At 35.7% G+C, this 15226-nt stretch overlaps 1 protein-coding gene across 5 annotated transcripts in view; it reads right to left on the bottom strand.

Annotated features, from left to right (window-relative positions):
• RTN4 (reticulon 4) overlaps positions 1-15226 on the bottom strand; it is a 72121-nt gene that overhangs the window by 7701 nt on the left and 49194 nt on the right. For all 5 annotated transcript variants that reach the window (NM_001375385.1, XM_005662541.4, XM_005662544.2 and 2 more), the window contains 2 exon segments: positions 4675-4813; positions 9164-9371. In NM_001375385.1, coding sequence (NP_001362314.1) covers positions 4675-4813; positions 9164-9371 — 347 coding nt within the window.

Below are 15226 nucleotides of genomic sequence, written 5' to 3'. Positions count from 1 at the left end.
AGGTTGTTTAAATTTGTTCGACTATCTTACACTAGTTTTCTGGTGGTAATGGGTGTTATTTAAACAAGGTTGACAAATATCACTAGGTTAAATAAAGTGATCTAGCCTCTTTCTGACTTCTCAGAGACTAATAAAGTACTGTACACTAGGTTCTCCAAGAAAAGGACACGTATACAGCTTTCACAGCCTAATTTTACTAAGAACATTCCTCCTTTACTTCCCTTTCATTTATTCTCTTCCCCTCGCCTTCTGTCTGGCACTCAATGGAACAAACCCACCTTAAAACAAATCCTGAGGACTTCAAAACGTTTGGCTGTGGTAAAATTTTATACTAATGTTTAAAATAAGTCCTAGTGAAAGGAAATGGAAATATTTTGTTAGTGATTTTTGCCCATGTTTGACTAGAATTAATCTTTTTGGGAAATGGATTTTTGCTCAATCTATGGACACTTGAAATCTTTTCTAGGATTTAGAAGCTTGCAGTTAAGTGCAAAGGAGCAAAACAAATGGAACAATTACAGTTGACCTTTGAACAACATGAGTTTGAACTTCACAGGTCCACTTGTCAGCAGATTTTTTTCAAAAGTAAATACTATAGTGCTACAGGTCCACAGTAGGATGAATCCATCAATATGGAACCAGGGATACCAGAGGGACTGCAGATACAGAGGAACCTCGGATAAGGAAGAACTGTGGATCTACAGAGCCTGCTACAAGTTACATACAGATTTTCAACTGTGTGAGTGTGTGTGTGTGTGTCATTTTAAGAGTCAACTGTATGAAAGAATTTAAAAGGAGAGATCTGCAGAACATATCTTATTTTTATTTGTCCAAGAGATCTGCAGAACATGTCTTATTTTTATTTGTCCAAAAGGAGACCTAGACCAGGCACAAGAGTAACCACCATCTCATGTCAGATCTTTTCCAACAGGCCTAATGAACTGTGGGGTTCAGTTATTTCTTTGATCATATTTGATAAAACAGCCTCTCCCTCACACTGCCCACCACGATGGTAATAAGCAAGGAGAAGAAAAGAATATGCTAAGAATAGTGGCTCTAAAATTTTCAGTTTCTAAGGAAGACAGTTTCAAACAGAAGTAGTGGCAATTATGACCTAGAATCTAGAAATGTACATCATATAAATTTGAGGATATGAAACATTTATAAAGTCAGTGAGTTACAGAGAAACTTTTTTCAAAATTTAAAGTTATTTATTTTTGTCTTTTGGGGGCCACACCTATGGCATAGGGAGGTTCCCAGGCTAGGGGTCAAATTGGAGCTGCAGGTGCCGGACTACACTACAGCCACGGCAACACCAGATCTGAGCTGCGACTTCAACCCACACCACAGCTCATGGTGACGCCACATCCTTAACCCACTGAGCAAGGCCAGGGATCGAACCCGAGTCCTCATGGATACTAGTCAGGTTTGTTAACTGCTGAGCCATGACGGGAACTCCCAGAAAGTTATTATTTTAAATGAGCCACAGAACTTGACACACTGTCTATTTTCTAAATGAAAAGAAAAAAACAAAAAACAAAACAAAACAAAACCTTATGAGACTAATTCCCACTGCATTTTTTGGAAATCAGGGTGGTTTACATTCTCCTAGCTATGAATCATATAAAATAAAAAATAATCCCAATCAAAAGCTGGTTCCTATACTTTTTTTAAAAACTCTTATTAAGATCACAAATTCATTTGGAAACTGGAAAGACTGGGGCTATTTATCAGCAAACTTTCCAAAAATTTAAAATCTGAATATAAGGAAATAAAATCAGTTTAACAGTGCAAATTGATTTTTCTTTTACACTGAAAAAGTTGTGTAGAGAATTGAAAAAGTCGTTTTTGCTTGCTTTAGGGAAGAATTTGATTCTCCTACCAACTGCTATAGCTAAAAAGCAAAAAGTAACAGAAGGAAAATAATCTTCTTTTAAAAACTACTGTCTATATAAACAAAAACTGTGGGGGATAAGAGTATTAAATGCTCAAGATACTCTGTTCAGAAAAGCAATAGTACTATTAAGTCATTTTATAAAGACCAACAGTATTGTTTTTTTCTCAGCTCTTTTCAATAAGACATATTTAAGCAAAAACCCTATAATACCTTTCTTTGGTGAAAAAGCAAATGGAATCTATACTACTCACACAGAAAAGGTTTAACTAAAGTCCCTCCCCCCACTGCCCCATGTAACAGAACCACAAAGTTTATCAAAAGGAAGACCCTTCATGTATATTATCAAAGGATGCACCTCAATCACCAGGGGCTTTGTGACCATCAACTTTGCATTGGGAGGAAAAGACAGATAGCCTGCCCCCACAGATTCTGAGACCTAAACACGAAGTTCATTCTAAGTGTTAAACACATGCTGAAATAGCTGTCATTGACCTGGAGCCCTGGAGGAACTGCCATCTGGAGAAGTCACCAAGCAGCTTTCCCCGAGCTCTGCATGTGCCAAAAAAAAAACCTCAGGAAAACCATTCAAAAAGTTCTATCTTTTCCTTTTCTAATCCTTAAAGAGAAAAATAGTAAACTATACCTCTAATGCAAGTCCCTTTTTTTTTCAATACTAAGAAACAAAGAATGTTTTAAAAATATAAGAAAATTTCATAAAGATAGTGTTCCAGAAAACAACCTATCTCATTATGAACCACTTCCTTTTACTTTCAAATTAGCAAAGTCACTGAAGGCAAGAATTTACCAGGTTCAGTTTCTCTTAATTTCTCTCACTTTCACCTCTAATTTTAATTGCTTAAAACCAAAAAAACCCCAAGGTACTTTTCCAAAGAAACTTTTAAAATGAGATTTAACAGCAAAAAGAAATTCTCTATCTCATAAAAGTATTAATAAAATTTCCTCGTATTCTATTTTCAAGCACCTGCAAATCAGATTTACAAGGTTTTCTAAAGGCCTCCTCTAACATTTTCTTGCTCCTCTAGCCTTCGCACCTACAAAACTGTCTACACATAGGACTGTGTCTAGATGACAATAAACTGTGAAAGAACAACTAAGTTTTCTTTTGATTAAAGACAAGGGGAAACTTTAAACTCTAACTGGTAAAATGGAACACAATGAATGAATCATTCCCAGATCAACTTGTTTCATTTCTAACAGATTTCAAGAATGCCTCTTCTCAAGAAAAATGTTATAGACATATATTGCTGCCTTCACTGCTATACTGTACAAATATGAAGGATGACTTTTAGTTTATATCAGTTGCAGTTCTGATTAAGTCTATAAAAACAATGATTCCTCTATCAAGCTTGATGATGCCTTTGAATTCAGCCCAACAATTCAGATATGGCCCTTTGCTGTTTAAAGTTCTGTATCATGATTTATAGTGTTTCCTTCTCAATCAATCCCCACCCACAAAACCTTTCATCTTAAATTGCACTAATACTTTCCCCTCAATATTTTTTCATACATGTTCTACCCCAGCAGTCAAGCTATATATTGCTAGTATCACTTCAAAGAATAGGAACTGGTTTCTTCCAGATTCTGTGTGTAAAAGGTTCTAGTTCATTTACGTTAAAATATTACTTGTTCCCTTTTGAACCTAATCAATCACAAATGTCCTAACCATGATCTTTGTATAGACTGACATCAGATCATTTCAAAGCACTTCTATAGAATAAGTCATTAAATGTAAGCACTTAATACATAAGATAATAATAAAAGTAAACTATTTACCATTAATGTTATTAGTAACTAAGGTTCCAAGTCTCAAGCTGAGAAAAGCAAACAGCTGAAAATAATGTCCAGTTACTGGCCTATTAAGGCTAAGATACTTGTTAAAAGCATTTTGAGGATTTAAACTTACTCTAACAAGGTTCAGAAGTTATTTCGCTGAATCTAAAGGCTCATTCATCTTATTGCTATGACATTCTCAGTGTGCATGATAAATTACAAATTCACACATATCTCTTGCAAAAGAAAAATTATGGTAATTACCACCATACCACATTTCTACCTAGGTTTAGATTGGAAACAAGCCTGTCCTAAGTCACAGGCAATAACACATAAAACACAACAGCAGGTTCTTTGCAAAGAAAAAGCACTGACAGTCCCAGTGCTGTGTGTTCACATCATGGGACTGGTTTAGTGCTTGCTTTGAATCAGTCTGAACTTTGGGAAGCTTACTTGCAAGGTGAGACTAACAGCTGCCATGTAGTAAGATCCAAAAACTAAAGAAAATGCCAAAGATTACCAACTGATAATTAGTTGAGGTATTTTAAAATATTAAAGCTTTTCCAGAATAAACATTCCAAAAATTGAGTATAAGATATGAAATAGCTTATGTGTGTATATGAATCACATACGAGCTAAGAAATTAAGTGCTAGACTGTAAAACAAAATCAAGCAGATGAAATCATTTCTGGTATTAAATCTATTAGATAATTTTTATTCTTACAGTATTAATTAAAATTCTCTTTAATCTTCTCAGTTCTAACCTTTATGATTTCTAAAAGTTTGAATTTATAACTTATTTTCCTTTAAAAAGGAATTATACTTTCCTCCATCTTAAATATTTGACTAAATTCTGAAATTTAGAACCAAAGTTTAATGATTACCTCTTCACCATTTACTTTAATATAGAACAAAAGAATTTTACTCTCAATTTTTTCGATATTGAATTCTGGGTATGTTAAAAAATGAAAAGCAAATAAACTTACCTTCAGAGAATCAACTAAATCATCAACTAAGAAGAGGCGTCTAAGTTCTTTTATTGTGCAGTTCACATGACCAAGAGCAGAATTACTGTACTTCTGAACCAACTCCTCAGATATAGCAACTTCAGATTCCAAATATGCTCTAGAAAATAAAACACATCATAACTGTCACTGATTGGAATGAGTTTTCCCTGGATATCTGTCAATCAGCAGCTATGTATTTGTAAAAGAGGACATTAATAAAATATTTTACTATATAAGCCTACTCTTTCCAAATTAAGTGCAGCATAAAAATTCACCAAGCATGATGTATTTCACTGATATGCAGATATAGAAAACTAGCATACACTTTGAAGTCCGATGAATCTGAGCTTGAATCTTAAGCTCTGGCACCTGCCTGACCGTGTAACTTTTGAAAGTTATTTACTCATCTCTTCAAACCTCAGTTTCTTTATAGAAAGGAGATTATGATGAGACTTCAATGAGTAAAGGTGCTTGACACAATTAGACACAAAGAAGCACTCAATAAATGGTAGTTGTTATTATGGATTTGGTTTTTCAGCTTGACATAATGCTATCTTATGGGGTTTTCCTAACAAAGATCTCATTCATGGAGTTCCTGTCCTGGCTCAGCAGTTAGCGAATCCAACTAGGAACCATGAGGTTGCAGGTTCCATTGCTGGCCTCGCCCAGTGGGTTAAAGATCTGGCGTTGCTGTGAGCTGTGGTGTAGGTCGCAGACGCGGCTCTTATCTTGTGTTGCTGTGGCTCTGGCGTAGGTCAGCAGCTACAGCTCAGATTAAACCCCTAGCCTGGGAACCTCCATATGCCGCCGGGTGCAGCCCAAGGAAAAAAAAAAAAAAAAGATCCCATTCATTTCCAAATACTACACCCTCTCAGTCTAATCTTTCTTTAAGGGAAACTACCCAGTATGGCAAGCCTCGGATTGTGAAACAGTTGCCAAAAGTGCGGCAATGTCAGTAAAACACAATTGTTACTGTGCTTTTATATGCCCCAATCTATACTAAGATAGCTGGAACTGTTACATTTAAGAAGACAACTGTAATGGGGGAAAAAGTCAAGTTAGCGGGAATGCAAGGAACTGTTTCATTAGTTATAGTTTCAAAGAAGCCATCTTATCTTGTCAGAGCAGAACCCAATCAGAAGTGCTAAGTATATAGCATGGGAGACTATATCCAGTGACTTGTGATGGAGCATGATGGAGGATAATGTGAAAAAAAGAATGTATATATGTATGTATGACTGGATCACTTTGCTGTACAGCAGAAAATTGACAGAACACTGTAAACCAACTATAATTGAAAGAATAAAAATCATTTAAGAAAAAAAAAATCCTAAAAAAAAAAAAAGAAGTGCTAAGTAATCTCACTTATGTGTTGGAAGGAGCGCCTGATCCAGTCCTTCCCCCTAAACTGCCCATGTCTGTGGACACTAGTTACCCTGGAAATAATAGTCTTCTTTGATAACCCCTTGTCTTAATGTTTTACCCCTGCAGTATGCCACCCCAATATGTCTCCTCAATGTTATTCACTGTGCTATCACTATAGTTTAAGTGCTCACTATTTACAAACTGGAAGAGTCTCCAAACCAGTCTCTAATTTGTTTGCACCCTAATTTGTTCCTTTGGCCAATGCCAGATTAGTTTTTTGAGCTATCCTAGATAGTGCTATTTAGGCTGAACTCAGGTGGGAATTAGGTAACCTGCTACTACCCAGCTATGTAACCTTGCAAAAAGCATTTATCTTCTCTGGGTCATGATTCCAACTCTATAAAATTAGAAAAATAGGCTTCCTAAATCCATTCAGACTTAAACATTCTGTGGTTTTACTGTTCAAACTTTTCAACCAGAACCCTCCTAAATCTGTCCAACCTTACTTCCCACAACTATGTTCAAAATTGAGCCATTCATCGAACACGTTTAATCCTACTGCCTTTTTCCTTACACTGTTTTCCCAATCCACAGTGCTCTCTTCTCACCTCTGGTGACAGCATATCCATTCAGTCAGCAGCATCTCAAATCCCACCCATACATGAAGGCTCTTCCAACCTTACTCATGTAACTCTAACAATGATTTCTTTTATATTTTTCATATAGTAATTACCATATCCAGCCCTGAAATAAAGACACTGTATACTTGCATATTTTTCCTACTAGAGTATAAATTGTTAAGGACTAAGAATATATCTTTACTAGTATAGTAGTGTAGCATAAGACAACTGTTATTAGCCAACAAATACCAAGTTATTATTCTCAAGTTAAAAATGGTCAAAGATTGGGGGGGGACATGGGTTGGTTGGGGAGTTTGGCGTTAATAGATACAAACTATTGCCTTTGGAATGGATTAGCAATGAGATCCTGCTGTGTAGCACTGGGAACTATGTCTAGTCACTTATGATGGAGCATGATAATGTGCAAAAATAGAATGTGTACCTCTATGTATAACTGGGTCACCATGCTGTACAGTAGGAAAAAAATTGTATTAGAGAAATAACTATTAAAAAATAATAATAAAGAAAATGGTCAAAGATTCACATCTACCCTTAACTCAGCAAAAATTTATTCATTTATTCATATTTAAGAAATATAGACAAGTGGCTGATAGAACTTTAGCTAGTATTCTGGCTTCCTTATACCATTGCTTTTGTTCTTGCTCAAGACAAGATGCCTGGCTGGCAAACACAAAGCAGCATTCTTCATCAGTGACACCTTGTGGGTGTTCACATTCATTCGCCCAGCATTTATTATGCTATATTAATGCCATGCCAATACTATCATCACTCTTTTCCAATGACCACAGTATTACATATGCACTGTACGGTGTGAACTTCACTAGCATGCCTGGAGAACTTATAAAAACTGCACGAAAGGCTTATTCAACTAGCATGTTGGCTGAATTTACTATAAAAGGCCTTTGAGCTAAAGATCGTGTCTTGAAGGAAATAAAAAAGAAAAAAATAAATTTTTTCCCAAAGGTCTTCTTTAAAATCCAACAATATGTAAAATTTATAGATAATTTAGAATTGTTGGCTTGACAATGTTTTTACATATTTCAGCATAAGTAATTAAAAATCATATTCCTTATGATATGTACTCTTTATCCATATACATATATGATATCATGCCACATGAAATATAACTCTGCCATCTTAAAGCAGCAATTTCGAGTTACTGAATTCAAAGTTTGTTCCCCTGTCTGTAAACTGAAGTACTATCTATCTCATAGAGTTGTCATGAAAACTGGGAGCCTGAAATTAGTCTAACACTGGTATTTACGGATAGAAATTGACAAGTTTGAGATAAAAGATTCATTTAAAGACATGAAGAATTAGTGGCTGTTCAGGGCTGGGTGGGAAGTGACTGCTATAGGTATGAAATGTCTTTTGGGTGTGATGAAAATGTCTGGAATGAGATGGTGACGGGCTGTACAATTCTGTGATTACAATAAAAACCACTGAGTTTTATAGTATGTGGAATTACACGTATCTCAATTTCTTTTTTTTTTTTTTTTTTGTCTTTTTGCCTTTTCTAGGTCCGCTTCCCGCGGCATATGGAGGTCCCCAGGCTAGGGGTCTAATCAGAGCTGTAGCCGCCAGCCTACACCACACTCACAGCAATGCGGGATCCGAGCCTCGTCTGCAACCTACACCACAGCTCACGGCAACGCCAGATCCTTAACCCACTGAGCAAGGCCAGGGATCAAATCCGCAACTTCATGGTTCCTAGTCGGATTCGTTAACCACTGCACCACGACGGGAACTCCATATCTCAATTTTTAAAGGGGCTGTAGATGGGGAACTTGCTGAGTATGAAGTGAGGTCAGAAGACCCAAGCTGAGGTGTGTCCATCCCATTAGCAATCAGATATATAATACTACAGTGTAGTGGTCAAAATAAGGTAAGAAGATGATAGTTTAGAGACCATCAGCACTTAAGAGATTCTGAAATAAAGGAGTTCTCCAAAGTATACCCAAAAGTAATGTTTTACGGAATGAGAAGAAACTACATAGAGAAGGAATGGTAAGAAAAGACAGACATGATGACGAAGTGTAACAGAAAAACAAACATACTATTGGAAAGAAAGGTATTTCTAATATCAGATGGCATAAAAAATAAGCAATTAAGAAAATATGACTCTCACCAATCCCAAACACATTAAAAAGATACAGCTTTGAAAAAAGTAAAATTAGATAACCAATACCTACTTCTAATAAATAAATATTACTAAAAAGTACTAGAGTTAGGCTAATGATATATAAACCCAGTCTTTTCTTCCATCATAAGCCTATGAAATGACCTTTAGGAAATCTCAAAAGCAGATGCTTCTAGTATAGGTTTTGAGCCAAAATTTGCAATTACCTCTAAGCAGTAAAAGACCCATGTCTGTACACTACAGATAACAGAATGAAGTCTCAATCGATACTAATCCTGTTTACAGCGCTACCAATATGTGCCTTGTTTTCCAGACATCTCACCTGAATGGGTGGCCTTCATCAGATTTCTGGATAGCTTGGATCACACCCTTATATATCCTAAAGCTGATAGTCACAGAGAGCAGGGCCAAGGCAATGTAGGCCGTTACACTCACAATGCTGAATACTGTCAACGAAAGCAGCAGGAATAAGCTGGCACCAAACACCACTCCAGTCTTCTTAATGTCTCTCCAGTAGAGGAGGTCAACAACTAAAAATTCAAAAAGAAGAAATCAGAAATTAGTATTTAATTTTCCCCATTTGTATTTGGCACATTTATATTTATGCCACCTACAAAAATAAAAAGGCCTCTAGATAAAGTAAAACTGAAACCTAAAATATTTAAGAAAGATTAACTTTATAAGTTAAATTTTAAATCCATCCTAAGTTGTGTATTAGTGTATCAATATCGGTCTCTATCTACCATAAAATGTTTTTCATTCAAATCTACTTCCTACATATCCAAATCATCCTGGCTATACAATACGATTAAATCTCAAGCCCAGCATAGCAAAACTCTAATCCAAAACAAGAGGTTTCTTAAAAATCATCTTAAGGGTTTTCATCTTTATAAAATGCATGATATATATTCAAACAACAGAAAAAAACCTTAACACAAACACTCACTGAGTAAGATACCTCCTCACTGACAAAAAAATTATCTGCAGAAAAACCACTAATTCAAAACATGGTGAGAAATCACAACTTCACTAGAAACTACACATGAGATTTATAGCACTGCTTTTAAGAGATTCTCTGAGAAACTTAACAAAATTGTAACTTAACCTGGCTGTCATTAATACAACAATTTCCTACAAAGCAAGTAACAGAGGGAAACTGCCTTTGGATTAACTGGAAAGCTATTTCCCTCCAGGAGCAGGAAAGTGCAGTGCCATAAAAATTTAGGTGTCAAAGAGAAAAAAAGAAAACTTAAATGTGTTACACTGTTATATAATGTTTATTAATAGTAAGCAGTCAGACAAAGCCTAACCTAGCAAGTTTGTTCTTGGCCCATGGCTACAGGCCACTGTAGGGATCAAATAACCATAAGCCTGTGGTCTCAAGATCAGGTTATGCACAACCCAAGAATTCTGCAGGGTACCTGAATCCACAGGCTAAACATAATTCATCTCTTTCTGGATTGCAAACAGTCAAGTTAGGGGGAGCATTCTTAGAGTAAAATAAATATAGATATACTAGAGTACAATTTTAAATACATGTTAGTTTTAAGATGAAGATGGTGACAAAGAAAAATTATATTTCTAGGGGCTGCTCTGGTCACTCTAAGACTTTACTGTTAAGGGTATTTGTGTGGGGAAAATTATTTATGTGAACTGTAAAACATTAGATATTATTATGAAGCCCCGAATTCCTATTAGTAAATATCATATGAGTACTCATTAAGATATTTTAATTGGGAGTTCCCACCATGGCGCAGCGGAAACGAATCTGACTAGGAACCATGAGGTCGTGGGTTCAATCCCTGGCCTCGCTCAATGGGTTAAGAATCTGGCATTGCCGTGAGCTGTGGTGTAGGTCACTGATGCGGATTAGATCCTGCTTTGCTGTGGCTGTGGTGCAGGCTGGCGGCTGTAGTTCCGATTTGACCCCTACCCTGGGAACCTCCAAATGCTGTGGGTACAGCTCTAAAAAGCAAAAAAAGAAAAAAAAGTATTTTAATTGCCCATCACAGTGCATGTCGCACATAGCAGGGGTTCAACATTATGTTTAGGGAACATTTATTCCATTCTCCTAAGTATGACTTCATTTGAATGCTATTAATTTAGTATCTTATGATTTTTACAGCTTTGTTTTCAAACTCTGATTTCAGCTATTTATTAAAATTCCTCCATTTCCAGTTCGCCCCCAACTCTGTCTAAAACATCTACATCGGTTTTGTTCTACTCTACTACTATTTCAATGTATTAGCTCAACCGTGATCTGACCAGAACTTGAAATAGTGTAGCTAGGTGATAAATAATGAACACTGAATAAAGCAATGCTAATAGTTTTCTGACATTCAGCAAACACCTACTGAGCTAAGACTTCAAAAACTCAACCTAATAGAATGAATTAGAAAACCTGAAAAAGAAGACACGGATTTTTTTTAAGCAGTGTCCAATTCTAAAACACTACAATTTTAGGAAAGTTGTGAGACATAAAAACAATTATCAATAAATTATAAAATAAATACCACAAATATTGTTGAAAATTTAGAAAAGCAAAAAAACTAGAGGAAATTTTAAAAGACTTTTTTGAAAGAGAAAGAAATTTGGCTGGGTCTTAAAGAATGGCTAGGGAATCTAAACAACCTAATGGGACAGGCCTAATTATCAGTCTCTACTATCAACAGCTGTAGTAACTAATGTTTCTCTCTCTCTTTTTTTTTTAACAGGGTACACAGAGAGTTAGGGGAAGCAATGACAAAGATAGCATTTGGTAACATCCTTTCCAGAGGCTCCTCCTGTGGGTTTATACAAGAGAAGAGCGTTTAGACTCTGGAGTGAATCACCTAGACTCCAAAACTTACTAGCTATATGACCTCAGGCATGTCACTCAATCCCTTCACACTTCAGCTTCTTCATCTATAAAGTACATATACAAATAGGAATGATCTTACTGAGATATTGTGAGGATTAAGTGAGATAATAAATTAACAAAATTCTTCACTAATAAGATAATATAATGCATTTAATATAGTATATAACATGTAATAAATTCTTAATAAAGTCAAGGCTGTTATTTGTTATTATAAATTATTATTTTTGTGATTATAAATACAACCACAATTACTATTACCTTTCTTATCCAGGTATTTAAATAATAAATATACAAAGAAAAAGAAAAGAAAATGTGAACCTGTGAATAGCTTTAAAGCTAACAAATTGTACTGCTGTGTTATATCACAAACATGTTACTTTATAAACCACATGGAAAAGGATTTTAAAACTTTAGATGAGTTTTCATTATTATAGGGCAAATAAAAGCTGATAACCTAGCGGAATAAGCAAGTAAGGTATACCCCAAATCTGTTTTTATATGAATAAACACTCCTTTATAAAAATGTCTGCTTCTCGAAGTGCTCTAAAATATTCATTAACCTTCAAAATCACTATTGGTGATATAAATAAATGCCAATAATCCTCACTCTTCCTTCACTGAAAACTAGTCAATAAAACTTGATTATGAAATTAATGACTTTAATCTTAGAGGTATGTACAACATATTTTAATGTCTATCAAACTACCTAAGAAAATAGAGGTAATGTCTGAATAATTTCAATGACTAGGTAAGAATCATTTGTAAGTAATCTATGACTTCCATGCTATGGTACAAGAAAATATCAGTGACTGGGACTCAAGAAACCCACATCCTAGTACTGGCCATGCATGGGATAACTCTGGATGAGACTCCACTTCCTACAGACCTCAGTTTTACCACCAGTAAATAGGCATTAGATGATTTCTCTTTTCCCTTCACAAAATACAAAATAACATCAGTCTTACATTCAAATTCCCAATCAGTGGGTCCAAATCAGTGAGATTCTATGCTGTGCTAAATACAAAATTTTTAATGTCTGCTTCCTTTTTCGATCTTGATTTACTGCGGAGGAGAGAGACTTAAATATTTATTCATACCAGTCTTTTGAAATGAATCTTCCCAGAAACATTTTTTTTTTCTTTTTTGCATTTTAGGGCTACACCCATGACATATGGAAGTTCCCAGGCTAGGGGTCAAATAGGTGCTACAGCTGACAGCCTACACCACAACCACAGCAACGCCAGATCCAAGCTACATGTGTGACCTATACCACAACTTAAGGCAACACCAAATCCTTAACCCACTGAGCGAGGCCAGGATGAACCTACATCCTCATGGATCCTAGTCAGGTTCGTTAACCACTGAGTCATGAAGGGAATTCCTGAAGCACTTTTTTTTTAAGTGCCAAACATTAACAACAAATTCATATTCCTACAATTTTTCATGTGACTTATAAACTATGTCATTATGAGAACACTATAAGAGGAACTAAAAAAAAAAAAAAAAAAAAAGACTGAAAGCTACACACTTTGGAGCCCCGAGAGATGTTTAGATGTTTTAGAAATGTTTTCCAGGTTATGATCTATATTCTTCACATATCCCTTATTTCCTAAGTCAGTTTTTACTGGGCACTTACATTATGCCAAATACTGTTTGTAGACATCATCTCTTTCAATTATTAAAACCCTATGAGGGAGGCTTTCAGACAAGAAAATGAGAATCAGTTCTTATATGACTGGACCCAGAGCATTTAATTAATAAGTGGTAGAACATGAATTTTTAATACAGGCTTCATACTGATAAAACTCACCTTCTTCATACATGGATGAAGCAACATGGATGGAACTAGAGATTCTCATACTAAGTGAAGTAAGTCAGAAAGAGAAAGACAAATACCATATGGTATCACTTATATGTGGAATCTAAAATATGGCACAAATGAACCTATCTACAGAACAGAAACAAATTCAAAGATGTAGAGAACAGACTTGTGGTTGCCAAAAGGAGGGGAGGGAATGGAATGGACTGGGAGTTTGGTGTTAGTAGATGCAAACTATTGTATTTGCAGTGGACATGCAATGAAGTCTTGCTGTATAGCACAGGGAACTATATCCAACCACTTGTGATGAAACATGATGGAAGATAACATGAGAAAAAGAATGTATACATATGTATAACTGGGTCACTTTGCTATACAGCAGAAATGGACAGAACACTGTAAATCAACTGTAATAAATTTTTTTTCAACTAAAGGCTCAGCACATTAAAGTTCTTCAAAATGTTACACACTTACATATATAATGAATAGGCAGAGTATAAGCAGATAATTACTACATGTGAGATGAACTGTAAAGGCCAAGAGGAAAGTCTAAGTAAAATTAACAAGATAGGTTAATTAATAAGGAGTACATAAATTTTCATGTAAATAATTCACCTTCAATTAAATCCAAAAAGGGAGATTTTGTTGTTTTGTTTTGCTTTTTAGGGCTGCACACGTGGCATATGGAGGTTCCTAGGCTAGGGGTCTAATTGGAGCTAGAGCTGCCAGTCTACACCACAGCCACAGCAACACCAGATCCGAGCTGCATCTGCAACCTACTACAACACAGCTTAGGGAAACACCAGATCCTTTACCCACTGAGCAATGCCAGGGATCGAACCCGCAACCTCATGGTTCCCAGCTGGATTTGTTTCTGCTGCTCCATGATGGGAACTCCTATTCCAATATTCTTGATCTATATTTCCATAGTAGGAAGCTATAATTAATCAAGTTGTTGAAGGCATCTTTTAAAAGTCATGTGAATTTGAGTAAGTGAAATTAGAATATAACTCTGCAAAAGAATATTATGTAGCCACTAAAGACAGTGATGTAGATCTATATTACCATAGAAACATGTCCATAATGATAAAGGAAAATGTTACTATAAGATTCACATAGTATAAATCCCACTTTAAAAAATGTCTAACTATAAAGTCTGAAAGGAAACCCAGTAGCCAGAGTTTTTATGTCTGAGTGGTAGTGTGATAGATGAGTTGAACTTGCTTCTTTATTCCCTTCATGCCATCTGAAATCATCCCTAATGGCAAGTGTGAATTACCAATATACTTACCTTTATTCCTATTTGATACCACCAATGAATCTTATAACAAGTGTGTGGGGTTTTCTCAGTAGGCTTCCCTAATGGGAAGAGAATACCTTGTCTGCTAGCTTGGTAAATACGTAGCCTCAGCTCACAGTTAAAACTCTGGTATCTGGGATTAAATCAAGTCAATTTCCCAAAGGTCATGATACAGGAACAGCCACGTATGGTCCAGCATTATTCCATGATTACAGCCTAAAATAAATCTTACTGCATGAAAGTACAGTAAACCATAATCTACTACTTCTGTCTCACCTACTACATGGTTCCTAGGAATGAGGTCTTTTCAATAAATGGAAGAGCTCTATAAATCATGTCTGCAAACAAGCCCACATATAGTGTGTGAAAATGTGTAAGTAGCTGTATATAATTACTCAAAGCAGTT

Source organism: Sus scrofa, chromosome 3, assembly GCF_054392235.1.
Source record: "Sus scrofa isolate SSC_HxYL_T2T_F1_AM1 chromosome 3, Sscrofa_HxYL_maternal_Yorkshire_Landrace_v2.0, whole genome shotgun sequence".
Classification (NCBI taxonomy): Eukaryota; Metazoa; Chordata; class Mammalia; order Artiodactyla; family Suidae; genus Sus; species Sus scrofa.
Note: the sequence above shows the minus strand (reverse complement) of the source record. Positions and strands in the feature narration are given on the sequence as shown.